Below are 26,635 nucleotides of genomic sequence, written 5' to 3'. Positions count from 1 at the left end.
ACAAATTAAGAGATCAATGAAAACAACGACAAGCTTAACGGCGAATTCAATGTGGGTGAATATTCTAAAGTTATGGGTTAGCTAACAATCCCGTTGAGTTTTCCACTTAAATCGTCTAATTAATTTATCTGGTTTATTGGTTGACAGGGTTAATATTGCTCGTAGCCTTCTCCCGAATTACAACTCGCCTATTCAAGCTAATCTAATTCCTATATTCCTATGGAATTAGAATTAACAAGAACGCATTAATAATTCATGTATAGTAACTAAGTAAGGTGATTAGGTATATTCCTATCCTAACGGCAAATCTGCCCTCCCTAAGAGTTAAGATCTTGCTCTACTCAATCTTATATGCAATCTAGAATTCCCTCTCTCGAGTTCAATCCTAGATTTGTAGATAATATTCAATTGGTGATCAAGCAATCAAATAATTAAGTGCAAGATTGAATAAATAAACCAATATGATAAAATAATAAGAACAATCTAAGCTTCAAACTACAACGTTCATGTAGCACCCAAAACTCTAGAACTAATAAACTATGAGATTAAAGGAAGAGATGAGAAGAAAAACTAGTTGGAAGCCTCCTCCAAGCGTGGTTTGTCTTCCTACATATCTAAAGTGTGTCCCTAGGTCTAAGATGTGTCAAAATTCTGTTAGATATCTCCAAAGTAAAGTTTTTCCATGAATATATACCAAGTAGGATTGAGCCCAGACGAAAACACCTTCTCCCGCGCGAAATAGGACTCTGGCTCTGTGAAATTTGTACAGCCGCGCCACACCATGCGCCGCACCCTGTGGCGTACTAATGGAGTTTATCAGCAGCCTCAACTTTTCGCATCAGGCAGCATTTTACACTGTTGCGCCGCACCTTGCGGCATCCCATGCGGCACGGCAGTGTAATTTTCTCAAAGTGAACTTATTTCGTCCTCTTTTAACATCCGGACTTGGTACACGACCTCCGAAACACCTCCTTTTTCCGTCCTCGCGAGGGTGCAAGGAGTTTTTTCCAATTAAAGGATAATCGAAACGGGATTTATTTATTTATTTCAGAGTCGCCACTTGGGATATTTAGGGGGTCCCAAGTCACCAATTTTAATCTCGAATCGAGGAAAAGAATGACTCCATATTACAGTCTGCGCACCAAAAATCCGGATAAGGAATTCTGTTAACCCGGGAGAAGGTGTTAGGCATTCCCGAGTTCCGTGGTTCTAGCACGGTCGCTCAACTGTCATATTCGGCTTATTTATCTGATTTTAATACAATTATGAACCGATGTGCCAATTTTAACTTTTTACCACTTTATTATTATTATTTTTAAAAGAATGTGAACATCGCTTAAAACACGTCTTTGGACTGCGTCACATGAAATGCACCCACAATCCGGAACACATTTTATTTGATGTTTTGGGATTTGGATTTGGGTCGCATGAAATGCACACCCAAGCTTAAGAAAGTAAACTATTAAACACGCGCCTAAAGAGACTATCGCGTTATTATTTTGGGAAGGCCATGAAATTCGCTAAACGGCCCTCCCGAATTCTAAGTAATTAACACATATATTTTTGTGAGGGCCTCGCAATCTGTGTGTTTCATTTGGCGAGGCTCGTCTCATTTTATTTAAAAGGATAAACCTATAGTGACTACATTTCTTCTATTAAGTTCGTCTCTAAAAATAAAAGGAAATCCCTCAATTAATTACATGCTGAAAAAGTCGAACTTATTAGTTATTAGTTTACGGCTAATACAAATGGAAAATTGCAATCGAGTTTGTACAAAGAGAGATTGCTTCCGTTCTATATTCAATTATTTAATAACACTGGAACATGAGATTTACGCACAATAATATCAAAACAGATTACTTGTTCTTTGATTAATTTAAACTAACATTATTAGATGAAGAAGTTATGCAACCTCGTTACTCATTAATCAGTCAACTACATTTTTATACAAAGAAAGGAAAATTATATTCAAACACAAATCTAAACAGGAGGAATTCAACAGGAACAAAGCCTGATTAATATTTCATTTCGCTTCAAGCCGAGAGTGTACAACTGTGTACCTGGAAATGGCAGTACAAGAACAAAAGAAGGAGGAGTCAGCAGCAGCAATAACACAGCAACAGAATCCCACAGCAAATAACAACAACAAAACCAGCAATAACCAGTGTAACAATGGTCAGAACCAAACTGAAAAAAACAATCCCGGAAAGCCTAACTGAAAATCAGTAACACTAAACGCAATCCACATAGGCAGTAACAAAGTTCTGATTTCAGTAGTAAAGAAAAGGACCTCACTTTCAGTTTTTAGCTCTCAAAGACTGATTTTTAGTTCTGAAAAATTAGCCTATTTCTCCCTTTTAAGTTCTGAAAATTTTTCCTCTCTGAATTTTTTTTCCAGTCCCCTTCTCTATATCAACTCCCCTTATTTATAGGTTAGAACTAAACATTATTTATTCAAAGCTTTTCACTTTCAGCCTGTATATTCCATCTCATGTACATCTATACACTTTTATCATTAATCTCATGCTTACTTTCTGATTTTTCACCCTTAAAGACACCAGACATGGTGTATTCTGCACTACTAATTCCCTTTCCATTAAACAATTCATTAATTTAATTATACACTGAATATTAACTGGCAAACTACTAACACTAAACTTTTTAAATCTTTTAACACCAAAAAAAAAGATACCCCTGAGAATCCCCTATTATTATTGCCTTGCCCCCACTCTTAGCAATCTGTATTTAAACCTCTCTGATTTACAACTACACCAAATCACTACACAGCTACAACCAATCTTTAAGTCAAATTCACACAAAATGATTCATGTTGTATTCGTCCAAACAAAGCAATCATAAACTAACTATTCGACGAAGTTGTTCAAATCGAATGTAGCTTATAACTCAAACAAACAAAAGAAAAACTTTGACCAAATAAAAGGTCTTGAAGAAGAAGGAGAACTAATGAACAAGACAAGATTTACAAAAAATAACACTTTAAACAAAGATTCAATAATCCGAAAAATAGAATGAACAAAACAAGATTATGATCAACACTTAAAACCAAAAACCATAACAGAAAATAAATCAAATGAACTAAATAATCTTGAAAGAAAAATCTGAAACTTGAACGAACCCAAGTCGAACTCGGATTGTTTGTGGGCGTTTGAAAAGGGATGAAGTAAAAGCTGGTCGACGGGGCAGTGGGGTTTGGTGGTGACGTGAAACAGTGGTCGATGGGGAAGTAGGTTTGGTGGTGAGGAGTAGCAGTGGATGGTGGTGCGCGACGGGGAGGTTGGTTATGGTCGTTTTTTTACGTGAAAGAAGAGGAGGCCATGGGCTATGGCGTGAGGGTTTTCTTCAGTTTTCTTCTTCTTCAAAATGAAGAAGAAGATGAACAGTAGCTTTTTCTTCTTTTTTTTCTCTTAATTTTTCTTCGTTTTTTTCCTTTTCTTTCTGTTCCTTCTTTTATGAAGAAGAAGAAGACCACCAAACGTGTATCCCTCTCCCTTTTTTCTAATTTTTCTCCTCTCCCTTTTAAAAACTTTTTGCTTTTACAAACTTTTTCTCTACTTTTTACGTGCCCTCCTCTTCTTTTTTCCAAAAAATTTTTGCTTTTAAAATTTTCAATCCCTTTCTTTTCTCACCCGTTCTGTCCTCTTCTCTCTTTCCCAAAATTTTTGCTTTTTTTTTTAATTCTTTCACTCCCTTCATGTGTTTTGTCTTTGTTCAAAGGACATGGACCCCACGTGTGTAGGGGTCCAAGACATGTGTCCCCCATGTGCGGTGGGGTTCCCCGTGTATGGTGTTCCGTCCGTGTTCCCCACGCGTGTCCCCCATGTGTGGTGGACTCGGATTATTATAGGCTAAGTCCGAAAATTAGGCCTAAAAACGGGTAGTTTGAACCCAAATATTATTCTTTTGCCCGGACCCGAAAATAAAATACGATGTTATTCAATTAATCCTATGCAAGTAAAATAATTACAAAAATAAGACTAACTTTTAAAACAAAACAAAACTATTTCTTTCTTTTTTTTTAGTATTTTTTCAAGATTAAAATAGCTACAAAGCATAAATAAAACTATTTTTGTCATTTTCGTTTTTATATAAAGATAAAATATAAAGTACTATTTTTTGTATTTTTCAAGATTGAAATGGCTACAAAACGTTAATAACTCTTTTTTTTTGTAATTTTCGAAATTATACAACGATAAAAATATAAAGTACTATTTCTATATTTTTTAAGTTTAAAATGACTACAAAACATTAATAAAACTATATTTTTTATAATTTTCGAAATTATATAAAGTATAAAAATAAGGTACTTTTTTTTGTATATTTTTTCAAGTTTATGAGAAATACATAAGCTAAAATTTACATATATATTTTTTGTAATTTTTCTTTTGCGACGAAATAAGGTAAAATAGTCAAAATATTTATATTAGACTCAATTCAAATATTAACGTTTTGTAGCCCTCTTTTTTTTCTTTCTTTTTTTTTATTTTTGATAAAACTAAAATTCTAAATTGAGCTACAAACTAAATTAACTCCAAAAATACTAATTAAACTCCTAACAAAAATTATCATATACAATTAAACACCAATTAAAACAAAATTGCATAATTTGACATTAAATGCTAACAATGCAAAATATTCCTATTTTTGTGACTTTCATTTTTTTTGTAAAACAAACTTAATTACTAACAATTGTAGAATTAAATCCTACATGCAAAATGCGACATATTTTTGTATTTTTTTATTAATTTAACAAATAAACATGCACAGACAAATACAAATAATTATCCAAAAATGTCACAAAAATTCTCAAAATTGCACACCAAGGAAAATCATTTTATTTTGAATTTTTGGGAGTAATTCTTTCAAAGGGCAAAAATCACGTGCTTACACACGATCCCGACTTAATGTCTTGGGCTTTTACTCAGACTTCAAAGCTCCAAATCATTTGAATTCATTCCATAATGCCTACATAGATTGGAATCACTCCTACAAGGCATAAAACACATATTTAGTGCAAAACACTAGCGATTAAAGCTCAAACTCAATTAAAGTGCAGTAAATTAGAGTGTAATAAGCGACTAAAATATGCAATTATAGCCTATCATCAGAAATTGAGGTCATCATCAGCGTGAGTGGGTACTGCTTGCGAGTTAGACATGTTGATCCTGAAATTAAAAACACTCACAAGAACAAGCATAAAGTAGTGTGTGTGTTACGGGAATTAATACCAGGCAATCACTATTATCCTTAGCCCCACGATGGGCGCCAACTGTTTACCCTAAAAACTAAATAACAATTAAACTTATAATATGGTTTTAAAGATAAGTGATTTCACCTAATATCAATTGATAAATGCAAAGAGTGATAATAGAAATTAACAATAAGATAAAGCAAACCAGTGTTATAACGTAATTCAGCTCTCGAGCTTGAATACCCTCGAACTAGTTTATGCAAGAACAGTTAAAATGTAACAAACTGATGAATAAGATAGTGTAAATTAAAGAGAGAATATTGTATTGTTTTGATCTACGTGAATATAATGTGTATACAAAATAATTAGAACCCTCTTTATATAGTAGAAGAATCATATCTATGGTACAATTCTAATTATGGAAGTAAATCCCATGATTAGCCTAAATAATCGCCCTTGATTTGATCTGTTCTGAGATTTCCGTCATGACCTTCGACCGGTTACGGATATCTCGTTGCTCCGTTATTGCGCTTTGCTCGAAGTCTGTCATATTTGGGCTCGATCACTGCTGGACTTGATCTCGACAGGCACCTCGATTCTCGAACTCAATACCTTGTCTTTGTGCTCTGGTCTGATCCATTATGAGGCTGACCCTCGATGCAATTCTCTGGTCTCGGTCAACTAGTAAAATCGGGTAGGCCCGGTTTTAACCGTATACAGCTTTCTTATAAGATTTTTAGTTTGTTCAAAAAAGAAACTAAATTGTGTCCTAAAAGATCAATAAGTTGCAAGTAATAACAACAACAACAACAATGGTCCAGTATAATCCCACAAGTAGGGTCTGGGGAGGGTAATATGTACGCAGACCTTACCCCTACCCCGAGGGGCAAAAAGGCTATTTCCAGGAGACCCTCGGCTTAAGAAAGCAACAAAAGACGATATATTAGTCCCACCCCTGACACTGGCCCTACACTCTGCCCCACCCGAGGGCATGCCCTTATTCTATCATCCCAGACTACAGCCACTACACCTACGATAATCTAAAGAAGACTCGCTAGTGCACAACGGACAACGAATCCAACTAGAAGGAAACAAGTGACTACTAGTACACTTGTTGAAAAATTGAACTATTGCGAACTAAAGTAGCATCAATTTAGCTAACACCAAAATGTAAACAGTAAAACGGGAGGTACCAACTCCCGAGAACAAAACCTGTGGTTGATTTGCTGTACTCGATGTAGTTGTATGCTCACGCACCACTTCCTACCCCCCTTTGCTGACACTCGCCCAGGTTGCTCTCCTTTGCTAGTGCTCGTGCGCGCAACTTGTCTCCAACACTTCGAGAATTTTCCTGAAAATACAGAAAATACCACGACCCAAAAACCAAAAAGGTACTGTCACCGCTATCACTGGTGTAGCCCTGACAATATAAAATTTACAAAAAAAAAAAGAAGAAGAAAATGGGAATATAAGGGGGGTGGGGGCAGATTTGGGAAGCAAAAGGGGTGGGGGCAAGAAGACAAGAAAGAAAGGGAAGTAACGGGGAAGAAGAAGAAAGCAGGAGAGAGAAAGAGAGGAAAAGAAGACAGGGGTGGGGTGGGGTGAGGTGGTTACCTGGTTCGGTGGTCGCTAGAGGTCCGGTGATAGGGACGTTAGAGAGATGAGAGAGAGACGTTAGAGAGAGAGCAGAGAGACGTTAACTCATGAAAATAAGAAAAAATCAAATTGCCCCTAAAATAGTCTTTGACTTAAATTCCCTCTCTCTTGCAAGTAAAATAGAAGGAAAGCCATCTACTATGTAACTGATACAAAAAAGAAAAGTTGGTAAAAATTTCTCAATTTCAGATTATTATATCGACCATTGACCTCAACATTAAACCACGGGATTTCAAGTTTTGGTTGTGTTTAGCTCGGTAGAATTTTTTTTCCGTAAAAGCTCTTTTCAATGATATTAATGTACCTTTGGTAGTTAGCTCGAAAAATATTTTCTCCAAAAAGTGAGAAATTGATTTCCATCACTTGTTAGCAGAAGCTAATTTCCTTTACAAATACCAAAACTCTTATTTCATGTTACTTGATTCAATCAAAATTTAAAGCATGCTCGTGCACAATTAAATTTTTTAGAATATGTTTCCGAATAATTGAAAAAGATCCAAATGTATACTCACCTTCCACCGCATGAACCAAATCAAACCAACTTCTATACGGTGGAAATTATTTTTCTTCTTCTTCTTCACGGTAGAAATCATCAGTGTAAGATGAAAGATTAACGATGAAAGTCTTTTATGCACGGAAAGATGAAGTGAGAATAGCATAAGTTAGCCAGTTTTCGGACGGGTAATCGATAAATAACCATTGTTTGTAAATTTATTAAAAAATAGTCATTGTTTTGCTGAAACACAGTAAGTTCCAGCATAGTATGTGGGATTATGGAGCTCCTGCATATAAACTTTCAGCATATTATGTTGGAACTCTAGCACACAGAAAGTTCCAGCATAATATGCGAGATTATGGAGCTTCTGCATATAAATTTCCCGCATATTATATTGTAACTCAAGTACATTATGAAATCCAATGTATTATGTTGAAAGCTCATATGTACAAATTTCGAACTCTAGCATATTATGCTGGAATATTTCCTAATTTTTAAGGGTACTTTTGTTTATATTTATCTTTACATAAAAAAATGGCTAAAATTCAATTATTTTTGAAACTATGACTATTTTTCAATTAACAATTGAAAATCTGACTATACTTATTTTTTCCCAAAGATGAACGTATAGCATATATATATATATGATAAATACAAACGTTGAATATATTTTTCCCAATTATGGAAAAAAGTAAATTTGTAATTACGACATTTTAGTCATTAAAAGTTAAATTTGTCCCAATTTCTTTTTTTTAAAAAAGAGTATATTTCCAAAGCGGGGCTCCATATTAGAAAACCATAGCGAACAACTCCATTCCTATCCAGCTATCCTGTTTCCCCAAAGGATAAGAGAAAACGCTCTATCTTCTCCTCTTGTTTCTTCATCAAAATTTCAAGAATGGCACAAGCACTAGCAACTCCTGTACTACCTTCGCTCTCCCTTATCTGCAACACATCTGCCATCTCCAAGCACAATTTTCTCTCTTTCTCAACTCCCACATCTTTTCCCAAGGTACATTTCACTCCCTTTTCTTTTCTTGAAATTTTTTCCAGTAACCAAACATGGGTGTTTGCTTAAGTTTGCACTGTTTTACCTTTTTGGAGTTATAATTGAAATGGGTTTTCTTTATTTCACCACCCTTCATCGCTTACTTACGTGAACTTCATTCCCTTTTTTCTTGAAATTTCTCAGTAAACCAAACATGGGTTTCTGCCGAAGTTACCATTTTTTGAACTTCTTGAGCTTGAATTGAACTGGGTTTGCTAAATTTTCCATTTCTGAGACCATTTTGTGTTGGAATTGATTTGGGTTTGCTGACTTTTCCATTATTTTAGTTTTTTGAGTTGGAATTCAATTGGGTTTTTGCTGAATTTTCCATTTTTTCAGTTTTATTTATTGGAATTGAATTGGGGTTGCTGAAATTTCTATTTTATGACTTCTTCTTTTTTTGAGTTGGAAGTGAAATGATGTTTGTGTGTAGATTGGAGGTTTGAGTGTAAATTGTGTGCGTGTGGGAGGAGTGGAGATACCAAACAACAAAAGAGTAGAGTTTTCCCTGCAATACATTCATGGGATTGGCCGCACCAGTGCACGCCAGATTCTGGTAGACCTTCAAATTGAGAACAAGATTATGAAGGACTTTTCTGAAGAGGAGCTTATCACTCTCCGTGATGAAGTCTCCAAATACATGATTGAAGGCGACCTCGTGAGTTTCCTTGCTCTTATTTTAAATTGTTTGTTTGTTTTCATGGCAATGTGATTAAGCTAAATGAAACTTATATGCTTAGGTAATTCAATTTGGTTTCTCTATTTCATGTTACCTTGGTGTGGTTGAGGTTCTTGATACTTTGTAGTGTCGCTTGTTTCATTGTGCCATTTGGTTTTTTAAGTAATACAATTTAATTGAGCCACAAGAATGTTTCACTAGAGGGGTATTTTGAACCAGTCCTTTTATCCGATTTTTACATGTGAAGTAGCATACTGAAGCTGAAAACAATATCTTAAAATTATTTTCATCAGACCAAGTATTGTAGCCATCTTGCTTTTGATTGGAGTACGTGTTTTGGTTTTGACTGTGATTTCTCAATACTTTGTGCCTTAAAGTTTGTCAAACCTTTTCATGGAGTCAGAACTTTACTTCAAGGGGGTTTTCATTTTTTCGCCCAAATTTTAAAATGTCATGTTGTTTATTGGAACTGAAAACCATATTTTAACTCAAACTAACATTTTGTAGAGAAGTGTCTACTAATCCCCTAAAAATATATAAAGGAGCAGTTGCTGGGAATTAGCTAATTTCTAACTTTGTGCAAACTCACTTAGAGGATGACTCAATTCAATCTTTGTTCTCCATGACCTCAACCAAATAACGGGACTTAATGATTTTCTGTTAAGACGCCAATTAGTACAAAAAAATGGCCACATAATTAGTAAAGAATGGATACCTAGTAACTAGCTTTCTTATTGTCCAATTATTGTTTGCTTCAATGCCTCACATGCTTTAAACTTTAGTTCATTTAGTAATGCCTCCCTTTAGTTAATGGAAGAATAAATGCTAAAACACAGAAAAACAAAGAAATCTTATGTACATGATCTTTTTCTTAAGGCGAACTTTAATGCTTGGTTTCCAATTAGTAGAGATATTACAGTAGTAGCAGCTACCTTCGTAAAGGTTCCGTTCGAAAAGGTTTTCTTGCGGACCTACAATATTGGTTTCCTTATGCATGTTATACTTATTTTGTTTTGTAATAAAATACTATTGGAAGGACAGTCGTTGAAGTAAAATTGTTTGGCTTGGGGGGGGGGGGGGCTGCTCTCTTTACCCCTCTCCTGTCCATTTTCAGATATTTTTTTCCTGTTTCAAAATTCAAATTGTAGAAGCTTCTTGTCCTTGTATATTTGTGTATTTTTTTCCCCATCTTCTTTGGTTGGGATAGTGGAAACGAAATTAATGACATACATTGTGTTATTTCATTTTGGTGTCTCTGTGTGAATGTACAACGTATATCTGTATATGATAAGTGGAGTTTGATATGTTGGATCATGGCCTCTATCGCTACCACTGCCTAACCCCAAGTTAAAATAATTCTTTTAGAAAGAACAGTTCTTATGGAAATGTTTATACACAGAGAAATTGATAGCTGGTTCCTTATCCATAAAAAAAGAAAAGAAATTGATAGCTTGTTTTTTAGAGTGATAATGTTCATTGTTATTCTCATATACTAATTTGGTTGTTGGTCGACGCTTCCTATTTGAAATGGGAAAATGATTATGTACTTGTGATGTTGGTTTCAGAGGAGATTCAATGCTCTTGCCATTAGGAGATTGAAGGAGATTCAGTGCTACAGAGGGGTAAGGCATATCCAAGGATTGCCTTGCAGAGGACAGCGAACAAAGAACAATTGCCGTACTTTGAAAGGCAAGAAAGTTGCAATTGCAGGGAAGAAGAAGGCACCTCGTTAATTCAAGTTTGGTTTTTCATCTGTTTTGGTAACTGACTTGTAAAAGCTATATGCCTATTCCTATGGCAAACCATGCATTTATTTGTTTCTGATTAGTATTTCCATTGAATTCATTTTACTACGTTTCAAGATATAGTGTTTATTCTCAATGATGACTTCAAGAGTGTTAGTGCTTATTTTGTGGCATTTGAGGGAGATGACACATGAAACAAGCATCACTTTTTCCTCAAATCTTGTTAATTATGCTCAAATATTGATAGTCTCTGGCCAAATGCAATACTTGAAGAGTAACTTGGTTATACTTTGTTGACTGGTGGTCCAAGTTGAAGTTGTTTCGTGTTTACCAGAATTGCCTTCACAATTCACCATCATTAAAAATATTAATCACCAAGGGACACCATAATGTAGTACAGTAACCACTGCCTTAACAACTTATATGGAAGTTAAGTTGAAATTGTCAGTGGAGTCTTAACATTGTAGTATGTTTTCATTTGGAGTAGTTGCAAATTTCCGTTATTCTCAGTTCATGATTTGGTTTCTCAGGTAACTATGGTCATTATAATTGTTGTCGATGTACTATTGTATTGCTTTGTTGACTTATAGAGTGCAATCCGTACTGGTTGGGCCTAGTTTGAAGCTCAAGTTTAGTCCAGAGTTTGGCCAACTAGGAATCGCTTCTTGTACTTATTCCTTTTGTTTTAAATACTGATATTCTAAATATATTTGCATCATTATTGTCACGACCCAAAAACCAACCCAATCATGATGGCGCCGATCATGGAACTAGATCAGCCGACACAAACTCAAAACCAATTAGTATTTACCATTCTTAGGATAAAATCAAATCTATTTAACAATAAACTTTTATTTAGAGTTCAAAACAAACAACAGTGCGAAAAAAAAGCCCGACATCGGGGTGTCACTAGTCATGAGCATCTACTATAACTGTTTGACAACCTCAAGACCAACATGGTCGTGGAAAATCACAAAGTACACTAAGGGAGAATGAAGAGGGAGAAAAGCAGGGCTGCAATCGCCAAGCAGCTACCTTGCTAACTCCGATGAACCTGCCACCAAGCTCAGAAATACCTGGACCTGCACACAAGGTGCAGGGAGTAATGTGAGTACGCCAACTCAGTAAGTAATAAAAGTAAATAAAGACTGAGCGGTAAGAAATCACGTAAATCACGTCATAACACCACGTAAATCACTTTCACCAAAACAGGATATAAATCAAATCATCTCGTAAATTCCAATTTTCGTAAAATCCTTTGAAAAATGTCTTTCTAGCCGTTTCAATAGAGGTTCAATGTAATTTATAGTGAAAGTGATGAAAACCATAATCGGCCCCTCGGGCAAAAACATAGTTCGTTTACAGTTCCTCGGCAAACAAGAATTCATAAACATCTCATAACTTAAAAATCTCAGTAGAAATAACAAAACCCAATCAGTGATTAAATTCCGAACATCTCGTAAAAACTCTAGTTTAAACGAAAGTTGTTTAAAATATTTGTTTAACATTTTCAATAGAGGCTCAACATAAAGATGAGTGAAATCAGTAATTTAATCAGCATATTCAACAGAGACTCACTTTAAGGAGGAGCGAAAATAGTAATTTCACAAAACAAGCCCCTCGGGCAAAGCATCACTAGTATGTATGTATATATATAGCCCATCGGGCAAGCCTCTCAGGCACTCATGACTCAACTCTCATCAATCAGCACTCACACTCAACACTCACGCTCAACAGGTACCTTATAATAACTGTTGCGACGTGCAGCCCGATCCATATATCGTTGTGGCGTGCAGCCCGATCCATATATATAGTCAACTGGGCTCACTAGGGGTGTGCAGACTCCGGAGGGGCTCCTACAGCTCAAGCGCTATATCGTTATGGCGTGCAGCCCGATCCAGCATATCGCTGCAGCGTGTAGCCCGATTCATATACATACATATATATATATATATTGTTGCGGCGTGTAGCCCGATCCATAAATATATAATCCTCACAACCAGGCCCTCGACCTCTCTCAGTTTAACCTCACAATCAAACCATCGGCCTTTCTCAGTCATTACCCTCACAATCAGGCCCTCGGCCTCTCAATCATTAACCTCACAAGCCACTCGGGCTATCAGTAAAATAGGGCGTTCAGCCCGAAAATATCATTTATAGTATCAAAACTAAGTAAATAAGGCTGAGTTATGAAATCAGTAAAATACAGCATGACTGAGTACAAATATTAAGTCCAAAAAACAGTGAGGAAATATAGTAAAACGTTCCTAAGGGTCCAAACAGTTGGCACGAGGCCGAAGTATGGCATTCCGCCCAAAACATAGCAATACTTTCCAAAATACAATGATATCAAACAGTTTTCAATCAAATACGCGACTAAATAGTCGTACGGGACGTACCAAGTCACAATCCCCAACTGTGCACGATCCCACACTCGTCATCTAGCGTGTGCGTAGCACAACGATGTGAAATACAGGGTTTCATACACTCAGGACAACATTTACAATCATTACTTACCTCGAACCGGATGAAAATCAACTCCGCAATGCCCCTGCCGCTCGACTCGGCCACAACTCGCCTCAAATCTATCCAAAATCAAAATCATAACATCAATATACGCTAAGGGGACAAAGGCCACCCAAAAATAATCAAATTACATCAAAAATCCCGAAATTGGTCAAATCCGACCCCGGGCCCACGTCTCAGAATCCGATAAAAATCACATCAAGAGAATCTTCATCCTTCCACGAGTCTATACATATCAAGATCATTAAAATCGAACCTCAAATGGCCCCTCAAATCCCCAATTTAACTCTCCAATTTGAAGCCCTAATTTCCCAACTCTTTCTCTAATTTTTCCCACTAATTTTCATGATTAAACAATGAAATAATCACCATAAACACAAGATACAAAACTCAAGTAGCTTACCTCTCTATCAACACTTGATTCCCTCTTGAAATCACAGCTTGGAGCTCCAAAATCACACAAAAATGATGAACAAATGACTGAAAATCGCGAAGGGGCCTTTTTATACATTCTGCCCAGCACTTTTGCACCTGCGATCCCATAAGCGCACCAACGCTTCCGCTTCTGCGGAACAACATCCGCTTCTGCAGATTTCACTTATCTCACCAGGCCTCGCATCTGCGGTCGCCTCACCGCTCCTGTGACATCGCAGATGCGGTTACCAAGCCGCACTTGTGGTCCTCCACGCACCTGCGCCTCTCTTCCGCTCCTACGGAGCTTGCACATGCGGTCCCCAATCCGCAGGTCCGGATATGACAGAAGCAACAACATCAGCTGAAATTTCTCAAGTTCAACCTTTCCAAAAACTATCCGAAATCATCCCGAAGCCCCCGAGACCTCAACCAAAAATACAAACAAGTCACATATTACCATTCGAACTTATACCAATCTTCAGAACACTCAAAACAACATCGAATCATCAAAACACCCTCGGAATCAAGCCTAAGGATTTCAAAACTTCTTAATTCCGCATTCGATCAAAAAGTCTACCAACCTCATCCGAATGACCTGAAATTTTGCACACACGTCACAAATGACACAACGGACCTGCCACCACTTTCGGAATTCCATTCCGACCCTGATATTAAAATCTCCACTACCAACTAGAAAACGCCAAAATTCCTAATTTATCAATTCAAGCCTAAATCTACCACGGACCTCCAAATTCCATTATGGATGCGCTCCTAAGTCCAAAATCACCAGATGGGCTAACCAAATCACAAAAATCCAAATCCGAGATCGAATACTAATAAGTCAAAACTTGGTAAAACCTTTCAAATTTAAAGCTTCAAACTGAGTATTGTTCTTACAAATCTATTCCGATTATCCTGAATATCAAAACTGACGATTTACATAAGTCATAATGCATCGTACGGGACTAGTCATGCCCGGAAACTGGCGAGCAAAGTGCCAATGCTCAAAACAATCGGTTGGGTCGTTACATCCTCCCCCACTTAAACATACGTTCGTTCTCGAACGTGCCTACTGTTGTTTCAAAAGCCATCAAATCTTCATGTACCCTTACTATGCACACACCTGGGGGTGATTCCACGTCATCCTATCTCATATAGGTCCGATAGCACAATGTAACTGAAATTTCACAATCCAACCTAGCCCATAACCTTCGAACCAAATTTTCGCTTCTGAAATTATCTATAAGATCATAGTCTCACATCTACACACCGAATAAATCTGAACACGCTATATCAAGCCATAACCACATATTCAAGACGGAAATCACAGGATATACCATACCACTCGAATACTCATAGCGAAAACTTCAAATCACAGCCACTACTCAAAACAACAGAATACCGACAATAAACCTCTTATCAAATAAAGCCGCATTCCAACACTTTCGTACTGCCAACGATAAATGAAACATGCATAAAGTCATAACCATTCCTCAGATCAACCATTCATGAAGCTCCTTATCCTTAGGCAAGGACCTCAGTAAATTTCTAAGTCGAGCATCGATATTATCCTTCATGCTGAAATCGAATTCGTTAGTATCCATTCTAGGTCCAATGACCTCACCTCATCCAACATGACTACTCTGGTGACTTGACACATCAATACAATCTAAAGCCATAACATGTGCAACCCGCGCTCCAATAAGCAACAATCCGAACGTACTCAAATCCTGAAAAATGACTCAAATGAGAGAGCTGTACCGCAAGCTCACCAGTACCATCAAAACACGATGCTAAGAACCCATCACTCACTGTAGAACCAGATCACCCGAATCTAACCCGAAGGATCGTACCTCCACATAACTTTGCTGTAATGCGCGATCCTATTCAAATACTGATCCACATGAATCACCTCAAGTTACTATGCTCAAAATCAATAACCACGTGCAATTTGGTGTCTACTACCAACAATGAATCACCATAACCACGGAAAGCAAATGACACAATGTCATACCAGTCCGAGAGAACATATCCAATGCGCAATCAATCATAAAACACCCAAATACCTATCTCACTCAACTCTGCGATAAAGCCCCAAATGGAACCACACCATATGTGAATATAACCAATAAATCACAACTCCTCGTAACACAGAAGAGTGACTCATAGATCACCCTAGAACACGAATAAGCTCAACAATAATCGAATGGAACATATCTCAACAATAGCAGTTCGGAGTCAACATATCCGACTCGATGTTGAACGCACATCCATATTGGCCTACCAATGGACCCCAAATCAACTCTGGTCACCCACAACAGATAACCAACTCTCCGAAAGTTCACAACAACTTAATCATAATACATATTATCATCTGACTAGCTTGCCCACATCTTCATAGTCAACAACCACAAAACCATCTACTCACACAAACTCTCAGTCCCCAAATCCATTAGGACATTCGAATCACCATTTATGGTCTCAACTCCACCGCCTGAATACCCACACTTCTCCGATTACACGGTCATCCTACGAGGAATGCTCCTGAAATTTTCCTGTGCCACAAGGCAAAATCTGAACAAGAGAGTGCCGCAATACCAAGGAAATATCCATAACTCAAACACCCCTCCCTTTCTGAAATGTATACCATCATCAAGCCACACCAATCAGTGATCTCATTTATCTAGTCATCTGAAATTGTCCCTGCTGCCTAAGAATTTATGACCTTCCTTTCAGAACTGAACTATAACCTTACACATGCAATCTCAACCCTACACAACATACCACATATATCATGCCATCCCATGTCAATTATGAGGAATTCATAATCCATTCCGAGCCACAAGCTACTACATACTCAACTAGCCAAGAACTTTCCATTTGATCCCATCAATAAGGAAATCATTATACATCACATGTTCCTCACGCCGGTAGAAAATATACATCTCTAACCGTGGTAGAAATCATCAAGAACTCTTTGAATCCCATTTACACAAAACCAAACCGTCAGGACTGAATCTTCCTATCTCAACCAAGCTACGCAAGCCATCAAAAACCTAAGAGCATTGCCATGAAATACCTGTAGAAACTCATTACCTCATAAGCATCCAAAGAACTAATCATATCCCTTACCATGCCGATCCGACCTACTACCAAGCTGTCCTATCATCCCCAAGTTTCTTCTCATTTACCTTCGAATTGATACTTCTCCTTGCTATGATACTGAAGTCCTCAACCCAGACTCATCACATGAGACCCAAGCATAAAACCACACCGCCGTTAGGCTCATAAACCATTGTATTCTTCTGAAGCACCCCTAAAAGTACCACAACCAAGATACACGCTCTGAAGAGACCTTCTGCGAATCTAAAACCATTACCTTTGCCTTCCTGATACTGGTATATAGAATCCATAATGATGCAGAAATGCCACAAGTCTTGTCATCCTCTAATGTAAACCTCAGTTTCTAGCCAAATACACACCTGAAACCCCAATTATTACATGTAAAATCTTGAACCATTAGAATCATTCATGAGAGCCATTGATCGTAGCGGACTCAACCTAAGGAAGAGTGGGCGCTAATACTTTTACCCAATAGCGGTATCGGGGTCAATTTTCCATAGGGAGCTTCAATTTGGAGTTGAGTGTTTGTATGGTCTAGGACTATGTTTTAGCTCCTAATTGATCTTCTAACATTTTTGGTTTCTTTTGATTATCAACTACAATATAGCAACTACAAATTTAAAGCTAAGTTAGGCTAAGATATTGATTCTAAGTTGTATGCAATATAGAGAAAGGCACTAGGGTCGTGGCATGCATCTAGGTGGTCAACTAACGGGTAGAGATTCCTAATACAAGAATGATGAATATGAGACTTATGCTATAACCGTTGCACTTTTGCACCCACTCTCACACCTATCGGTAGAGAGAGTGATTTTGCCCAATTGACTCTCTCGAGACCAATTGGGTAGGCCAATTTGCCCAAGCAACTTATGGTTCAAGTTGGGTAATTACTCTCTCGAGGTTTAACCCGTTAATTGGGACTACCATTCTCATGGGTCCATCCCAATTCCTTGTTGGAATTAATCTTGGGGTCATAGACTCTCTTTCTCAAGAAGAGTCAAGACTCACTAAGCTAGACTTAGTGTTTGCAACCACCAAATCTTAATGAAAACATAAGATTAATCCAAATAACAAATACCCAACATCATTCATGCACTAAACAATCACACCCATTAATTACCCACACTAGGGTTGAGCCACAATCCTAGCTAATGGGTTTAGCTAGCCATAATAGAAACAGAAATTGAAGAAATAGTAGATGAAATTGACACAATAATTAAATACAATGTTAATCTACTCAATTCCACGTCAATACTAGAAGAAATTGCCCAAAATAGGCTAAAACCATGAAATCTCGAGTTCAGCTGCTATCTGATACGAAACCAAAACTCCCAAAAAACTGATCCTAAAAAGTAACATGTTCTATTTATACTACACAGGAAAAACTGGACAAAAATACCCCTGAGGGTCTGGCGCAGACCGCGCACAAATGACGCGCGGCCGCATAGGATTTTGGGTCTTCATATCTTGCTTCTGGCACTGGGGACGCGAACCGCACAAATGTGATGCGCGGCCGCGTGAACTTCATCCACGCGGACCGCACTGATTAGGTGTGCGGCCGCGTGGGCTTTTGCCTTGAATGATTGGGTCTCTGACACTCTTAGGCGCGGACCATGTAAAAAGGGGCGCGGACCACGTGAAAAGGGGCGCGGACCGCGTGAAAAAGGGCGCGGACCGCCCATCTTGACTTAAAAATGGCATGGCCTCTGAACTTTCCTGCGCGGCCGCATGGCAAAACAGTGCGGACCGCGCAGGTTGACCTTGAAAATGCCCAGCCTCTGAACTCTCATGTGCGGCCGCGTGACAAAACAGTGCGGACCGCACAGGTCATTTTGTTCCCCCTTTCAGTTGTCTTTTGACACTTGGCAGATTTCACTCCTTTTTGAGCCGATCTTTGGTATTTGTCATCTTGTCGTTCAAACCTGCAATCAAGTGCAACTTGTAAGCATTTTGGGACAAATTTATAGCAGTTAATGCACAAAGCTTAGGTAAGAATGGGTATAAAACATGTAAAAAATCACAGTTATCAGTCATCCACTCTGCTCAAACCTCAATTAGACTAATCAAACAGACCGGGTGACCTGTGCTCCATTAGCACTCCGACACTGCAGAAAGTAACCCCACCTTAATGCAACCAAATAAATTTTTGCTCCATGTACATTACATCCCTTCCCAATAACAACTCAAGTCATTTCATAAATTCTTATATGCCCGTAAAGCATAACACAACCTCTATCAAAAAATTTCCTTATTTGGGTCATCCTCGATCTCAACCTCTATAAGCCATAACTGATTCACCAGTATGCCTCAAATTGGAACCAACATTGTCACGACCCTAAACTCGGACTCGATCGTGATGGCGCCTCTCGTGGAGACAAGGCCAACCAACTATTCCCAATTCGATGTTAAACACTTAAACAACAGGAAAATAGTCTAAAACATGATTTAATAATACTAAGTAGCAGATAATATCATAAATTTGCAGAAGGACAACCCAACATAACCCGATACCGGGGTATCACTAGTCATGAGCATCTATCAATCCTCCTACAAATCCGATAAGTCTATAAACTATTACAATTATCTGATCAGAAATAGAAATGATAAAGAGGGAGAAACACGGATCTGCGGACGTCAAGCTACCTCGTGAACTCCAAATGCCCGTCGGGAGCTCTCAACTCGCACTAGCAGGATCAGCAACGCCTGAATCTGCACACAGGGGTACAGGGAGTAAAGTGAGTACTCCAACTCAGTGAGTAACAAATGTAAATAAAGACTGAAAGCAAGAAATAACATAAGGTACAAAGCATTCTATAATGAACCAGTAAAACCATTTAAAATCAGTAAATCGGTAAAAGATAGGTAAAATTCTTTAAGTCAAATGTAGTTTCATGAAAAGCCTTTTTCAATGATTAAGCAGGTAATTGACAGTCAATTATGAAAAGTAAATACATAAAGGCTCGCCCCTCGGGCTTAGTATCAATAAATCCGCCCCTCGGGCAACATCTCAAAGCAATACCAGCCCTTCGGGCAATCACATAGAACAATACCAGTACCTCGGGCTTAATCTCACATCATAATGGGTACCCACGCTCACTGGGAGTGTACAGACTCCTGGAGGGGCCCCTTACGGCCCAAGCGCAATATCAAGCCACCTTGTGGCATCATCACTAGGCCCTCGGCCTCATATCAATCAAGCCACCTTGTGGAATACATATCTCAGGCCATCGGCCTCATAATCAGTATCAAATGTTTCCTCACAACATAGGCCCTCGGCCTTACTCAGTCAAAATCCTCACAAGCCACTCGGGCAATAGTAAAACATGATTTTCAGTCCCAAAAATATCATTTAAAAGGTCATGTAAGTGTTAAAATAGAGTAAATATGGCTAAGTACGAAAAACAATAAAATATAACATGACTGAGTTCAAGTTTAAAGTCAAAATGGTAAGAAAATACCAGTAAAAATCCCCGAAGGGTTCAAATAGTTGGTACAAGGCCCAAATATGGCATTCAACCCAAATAATGATGATAACAAATATATTTAAGTCAAATACGCGGTAAAATCATCAATCGGGACAGACCAAGTCACAATCTCCAATAGTTCACGACCCCATGCTCGTCATTAAGCATGTGCCTCACCTCAATATAGCACTACGAGGTGCAATCCGGGGTTTTAAACCCTTAGAACATCATTTACAATCATTACTCACCTCGAACCGGTCAAATCTCTAGATCGCGATGCCTTTTCCCCTCGAATCGGTCTCCACTCACGTCGAATCTATCCAAAATCAGAACGAGGACGTCAAAATATGATAAGGGAACGAAGCCCAAGCGAAAATAATCAAAATACGACACAAATCCCAAAATTACCAAAACTCGACCCCCAGGCCCACGTCTCGGAATTTAATAATTTTTACATCAACGGATTCTTTATGTACTCACGAGTTCATACATATCAAAAGTTTTGAAATCCGACCTCAAATGGTCCTTCAAATCCTCAAGCAAAGGTCTAAATTTCTAAGCCCTAGTTTCCCCAATTTTCTCCCTTAATTTCCATAATTTCTAGCTCTAATCCGTGAAATAATAGCATAGGAATGAGTTTTAAGTCCAAATTCCTTACCTCAATGAAGTTCCTTTGAAATCCCTCTCTCAAATCGTCCAAAAAGCTCCAAAACCGAGATAAAAATGGTGAGAATAGCTAAAATTCACGAAGGCTACAATTTATAACTTCTGCCCAGTTATTTTTGCATCTGCGGCACAATACTCGCTTCTGCGGTACCGCATATACGGTTCTTCTTCCGCTTATGCGGAAATCAATTAATGGACCAAACCCACTTCTTTGATCAATCTTCCGCACCTACGCCTCCGCAGGTGCGGTCCATCAACCGCACTTGCGGTCACTGCCTTTTCAGGCATTTCCGCTTCTGCAATCCTTTATAGGCGCACCTGCGGTCCCCAATCCACAGGTGCGGAAATACCAGAAGCAGCAACTTCAACAGCTGCAACAAGGTCCAAACTTCTCCGTTAACCATTCAAAATCACCCCGAGGCCCCCGGGACCTCAACCAAAAGCACAAACATATCCTAATACCTTATTCAAACTTGTATCAATCTTCAATACACCTCAAACAACATCAAATCAACCAAACCACATCGGATTCGAGCCAAATTTTCTAAAATCTTCCAAATTTCGCTTTTGATCAAAAACCCAACCAAACCACGTTTGAATGACCTGAAATTTTGCACACACATCCCAAATGACACAACGGAACTACTGCAACTCTCGGAATTCTATTCCGACCCCTATATCAAAATCTCTCCTACCAACCGGAAATCACCAAAATATCAACTTCGCCAATTCAAGCCTAAATCTACTACGAACCTCCAAAATTCATTCTGATCATGCTCCTAAGTCAAATCACCTCGCGAAGCTAACCGAACCATCGAAACTCACATCCGAGCCCTCTAACACATAAGTCAACATCCGGTTGACTTTTCCAACTTAAACTCACTCTAAAGAGACTAAGTGTCTCAAACCTTGCCAAATCCTTTCCGAACTCGATCCGACCAACCCGATACCACATAACATGGATAAATAAAGCATAACGAAGTAGAAATAGAGAAAATGGAGTGGTAACTCATGAGACGACTGGCCAGGTCGTCATAAACATAGCACATAATTGTGCAATCAATTTTGATCAATAGCAGACTCCCCCACTTGGCTCAAAGCCATAGATAAAAATACATAAAACTCACAATGCCCATACTCTATTACTGCCATAGTACCATAGTGAGATCCAACTAAATCCTTCATAAGCTCATGCAACATAAACCATTTAGTGTTTCCAATCATCTACAAATCTCACATTCACCCTCGTAACAGTCAAGTCCATTCTCATAAGCAATCCAAACTCAAATCGTACTACATATAGTTCACTGGTAAAAGAAAACTCACTACTAAACAACATTGGGATCACACACCCTCAGGACACCCTGCAGGAGATAGCCCACCTGCTTAGCCTCAAATCGATCTGTCTATACTCTTTCATAATCATAACCATTATACAATCACTTAACCTTCCTAAGTCTGAACTCATATCAAAACATAAAATCTACTTCACTTCACAACTAGACAACATGAAAAGGTCCTTCAACACACCCACAACTCGGGCCTATGCATCAAAACACGATGAAATTCAAGCACTAGATAGTTCTTTCTACCCTCAAGCAAACTCTTCTCATCACCTTTAAATCATACGAACGCATCTCGCAGTCACATCGTAATAACCACGTAGCTATCCAGTCATCATTTCCCCTGATAGGGACACTATCAAACATATAACTCCAAAAACATGCACTCACACAATCAACACCTCAGCGCTCAAGCTACAAGCAAAGCCCAGCCTCAAGTCATCCAGACTGGCCCAACATGAACACACAGAAATCACATCTTGTCCCTTGATAAAGGAATCACAAGCCGTCGATGCATAGTTGATACCGAGCGCTCATGCGCGCATACGAACACGTGGAAGGAATTTCAAGAGTTACATTTCAAGCTGAATCAATGTCGCACGATGAGAATTCAAGAATGTGAAGTTTTTCCTAAAGGTTCTGCAGTGTGATGACCCGGCCAGTCGTCTCATGAGTACCGCTTCGTTTCCCCCATTTCAGCTTCTTTACGCTTCGTTATCCGTGTTTTATGTGATTGGGTTGATTAGTTCGGAAATAAGACACTTAGTCTTTCAACCAAATATTGACTTATGTGTTAGAAGGCTCGGAAGTGCGTTCCGATGGTTCGGTTAGCTTCGGGAGGTGATTTGTGACTTAGGAGCGCTATCAGAATGGGTTTTGGAGTTGTAGAGAAGATTTAGGCTTGAATTGGCAAAATTGATATTTTGGCAAATTCCGGTTGATAGGTGAGATTTTGATATAGGGGTCGGAATGGAATTCCGAGAGTTGTAGTATCTTCGTTGTGTCATTTGGGATGCGTGTGCAAAATTTCAGGTCATTCGGACAAGATTTGATAGACCTTTTAATCGAAAGCATAATTTAAGAGTTCTTGGAGTTCTTAGGCTTGAATCCTATGTTAAATTGGTGATTTGATGTTGTTGTAAGCGTTCCGAAGTGTTGAACAAGTTTGAACGATATCATGGGATGTGTTGGTACAATTAGTTTAAAGTTTCGGAGATCCCGGGTAGGTTCCGGGATGTTTTAGGCCGAAAATCATAGTTGTAGCAGGTCCAGGAGGGTTGCAGGCCCCAGAACTCACCCACGCGGTCCGCAAAAAAATGAGTGCGGGCGCGGAAGGCGTCGCGCGGACCGCACAAAAGTGGGCGCGGCCGCGGTGAAGAACCTTCCGGCTGGGCCAACTTCAGAAGCTCATATTTTTTGAAATACATGGAATTTTTAGGTGAGTCAAACACAAATGTTGTAGCACTTCGTGTCTAGTTTCCAGAAAACTAAAGATATCGAAATTTGGACATTTGGATCAAAAGTTATGACAAAAATACTAAAGCCTGTCACTGCAGAGGAAGGCCTGTGCGGCCGCGGTTGTGTTTGCGCGGACCGCACTGGCTTGCGCGGACCGCGGTCGATTTGGTGCGGCCCGCGGTAGCTGAAATCTGAGGGGTACCTATAAATATGAGGTTTTGGATTTTATTTAATATTTTGACCTAGAGATCTCGGATTTTGGCGATTTTTCGAAGGTTTTTCAAGAAATTCATCGAGGTAAGTGATTTTAACTCAGATTTGGCTAGAATACATGAATCTATCACTGAATTCATCATTTAATTCGTGATTTGGGATGGAATATTGGAAGAAAATTGTGAAACCTTTCAAAAATGTAAAATGATGATTTGAAAGACCAAATGGTATCGGAATTGAATAATTTTGGTATGGTTAGACTCGTGAGGGTATGAGGATTCTGAAAATGTAAATTTTACCCGATTCCGAGACGTGGGCCCGGGGCTCGTGTTTTGCTAATTTCGGGATTTTTGATATTTTTCGAATGTTTTCGCTTGGGCTTTGCTCCCTTAGCATATTGTGACGTATTCGTTCTGATGTTGGATAGATTTGATGCGCGTGGATGCCAATTCGAGGGACAAAAGCGTCGCGAGCTAGAGAATTAGCCAGTTCGAGGTAAGTAATGATTGTAAATGATGTCCTGAGGGTTTGAAACCCCGGATTGCACATCGTAGTGCTATATTGAGGCAAGATACGCGCTGGATGATGAGCGTGGGGTCTTTCACTACTGGGGATTGTGACTTGGTCCATCCCGATTGATGATTTTACCAAATATTTGACTGAAATTCATTTGTTATCATCATGATTTGGGCTGATTGCCATATTTGGGCTTCGTGCCAACTATTTGAACCCTTCGGGGATTTTATCACTGTTTTCTCACTGCTTGACTTATTATTTGAACTCAGTCCTGTTGATATCTACTATTTTACAAACTCAGCCACTTTTACTCAGATTTGAAACTTAAATGATATTTCTACATCATGTTTTGGGCTGAGAACTACTGTTTTACTAATGCCCAAGGGGCTTGTGATGATTTTTGGACTGAGTGAGGCCGAGGGCCATATGTGAGGATATGCTGAGTGATATGAGGCCGAGGGCCTGAGATACTTTATATGCCACGAGGTGGCTTGAGTGATGTGAGGCCGAGTGCCGAGTGATGATGCCACGAGGTGGCTTGATATAGCGCTTGGGCCGTAAGGGGCCCCTCCGGAGTCTGCACACCCACAGTGAGTGCGGGTACCCATTGTTCTGAGTAATTGATGCTATGCCCGAGGGGCTGATATGAGTGATTGTAAGGTAGCTCGAGGGGCCGATACTATTCTGAGAGTGAGCCCGAGGGGCTAATACTGTTCTGAGTGATTGATACTGAGCTCGAGGGGCTGATACTGTACTGAGAGTGAGCCCGAGGGGCTGATACTATGCTGAGCGATTGATACTGTGCCCGAGGGACGGATTTCTACTTGTTATTTATCTGTTAAATTACCGGTTTTACTTGTTTTAAAAGGAATATCATTTGATTTCTTCACTGATTTACTGCTTTAAGTGATTTTCACTGCTTGATATGGAATTGCTTTGTGCCTTTACGTGTTTTCATACTTTCAGCCATTATTTATAATTATTACCCACTGAGTCGGAGTACTCACATTACTCCTTGTACCGTGTGTACAGATTCAGGCATAGCAGAGTCCGTAGCTGAGCGGTTGATTCCGTCCAGGCTAGGCGGTGATTTGGGATTACGAGGTAGTTGTTGACGTCTGCAGCCCCTTGTCTCTCTTATCCTCTATCATTTATGTTTTCTTCAGACTGTTGTATCGGATTTCGTACTTTGCATACCTATAGCAGATTCTGTAATAGCTCATGACTTGTGACACCCCGGTTTGGGCTGTGTCGGGATGGTTTCCACTGTTGTTATCATTAAAGTTTTCGCAACCTATGGATATTATATTATGTTTATTAATATTTATGATAATTAACTGCTTAAAGACGTGTCCCGTTTTGGTCTGGCTGGCCTTGTCTTCATGAGAGGCGCCATCACGACCGGGTTTGGGAATTGGGTCGTGACATGCAACCTCCCGAGGATAAGTACAGACGTCTCGGTATCAATCCGCGAGACTCTACTAAATCTGCTTATGACTCGTGAGACCTATGTAACCTAGGCTCTGATACCAACTTGTCACGACCCCAAAACTAACCCGGTCGTGATGGCGCCTATCATGGAACTAGGCCAGCTGACACAAACCCAAAACCAATCAGTATTTACAATTATTAGGATAAAACCAAATCTATTTAACAAAAAACCTTTATTTAGAGTTTAAAACAAACAACAGCGCGAAAAGAAAGCCCAACATCGGGGTGTCACTAGTCATGAGTGTTACATCCCATACCTTAGCATTAGGATGCGCCGTAGTAAATCCACATGAGTTCAAAGGGATTATGTCTAGTATGAGGTTATAGAGGGTTTAAGACATTATTATTATGATACCTTGTAAGTTTACAACCTTGATATCATTAGATATTATGTTAGTGTGGTATTTTCTTTTAAGTGAAGTATTTTAGTAAAAGTTTTATAAGTATAATTTTGGATAGTTATTATTATTTTTATTTTCGAATATGGTAAATTTTACATATATTATGAGAAAATTTATGAGATTTTCTTTATTGTAAAGATAGAAATTATTTTCTTACAAAAAAAAAGAAGGTTATCTTTTTACCATT

The 26,635-nt window shown here is 38.7% G+C and overlaps 1 protein-coding gene across 1 annotated transcript; it reads left to right on the top strand.

Annotated features, from left to right (window-relative positions):
- The first annotated feature begins 8,151 nt into the window (after positions 1-8,151).
- On the top strand, positions 8,152-10,969 carry LOC107823491 (small ribosomal subunit protein uS13c). The gene is made up of 3 exons (XM_016650136.2): positions 8,152-8,373; positions 8,843-9,067; positions 10,654-10,969. The coding sequence occupies exons 1-3, from the start codon at positions 8,260-8,262 to the stop codon at positions 10,819-10,821; spliced, it is 507 nt and encodes a 168-aa protein (XP_016505622.1). The 5' UTR covers positions 8,152-8,259; the 3' UTR covers positions 10,822-10,969.
- Positions 10,970-26,635: the final 15,666 nt, after the last annotated feature.

The sequence above is a fragment of the Nicotiana tabacum genome, chromosome 20 (assembly GCF_000715075.1).
Source record: "Nicotiana tabacum cultivar K326 chromosome 20, ASM71507v2, whole genome shotgun sequence".
Taxonomy (NCBI): domain Eukaryota; kingdom Viridiplantae; phylum Streptophyta; class Magnoliopsida; order Solanales; family Solanaceae; genus Nicotiana; species Nicotiana tabacum.
This window is presented reverse-complemented; position numbering and strand designations above follow the sequence as displayed.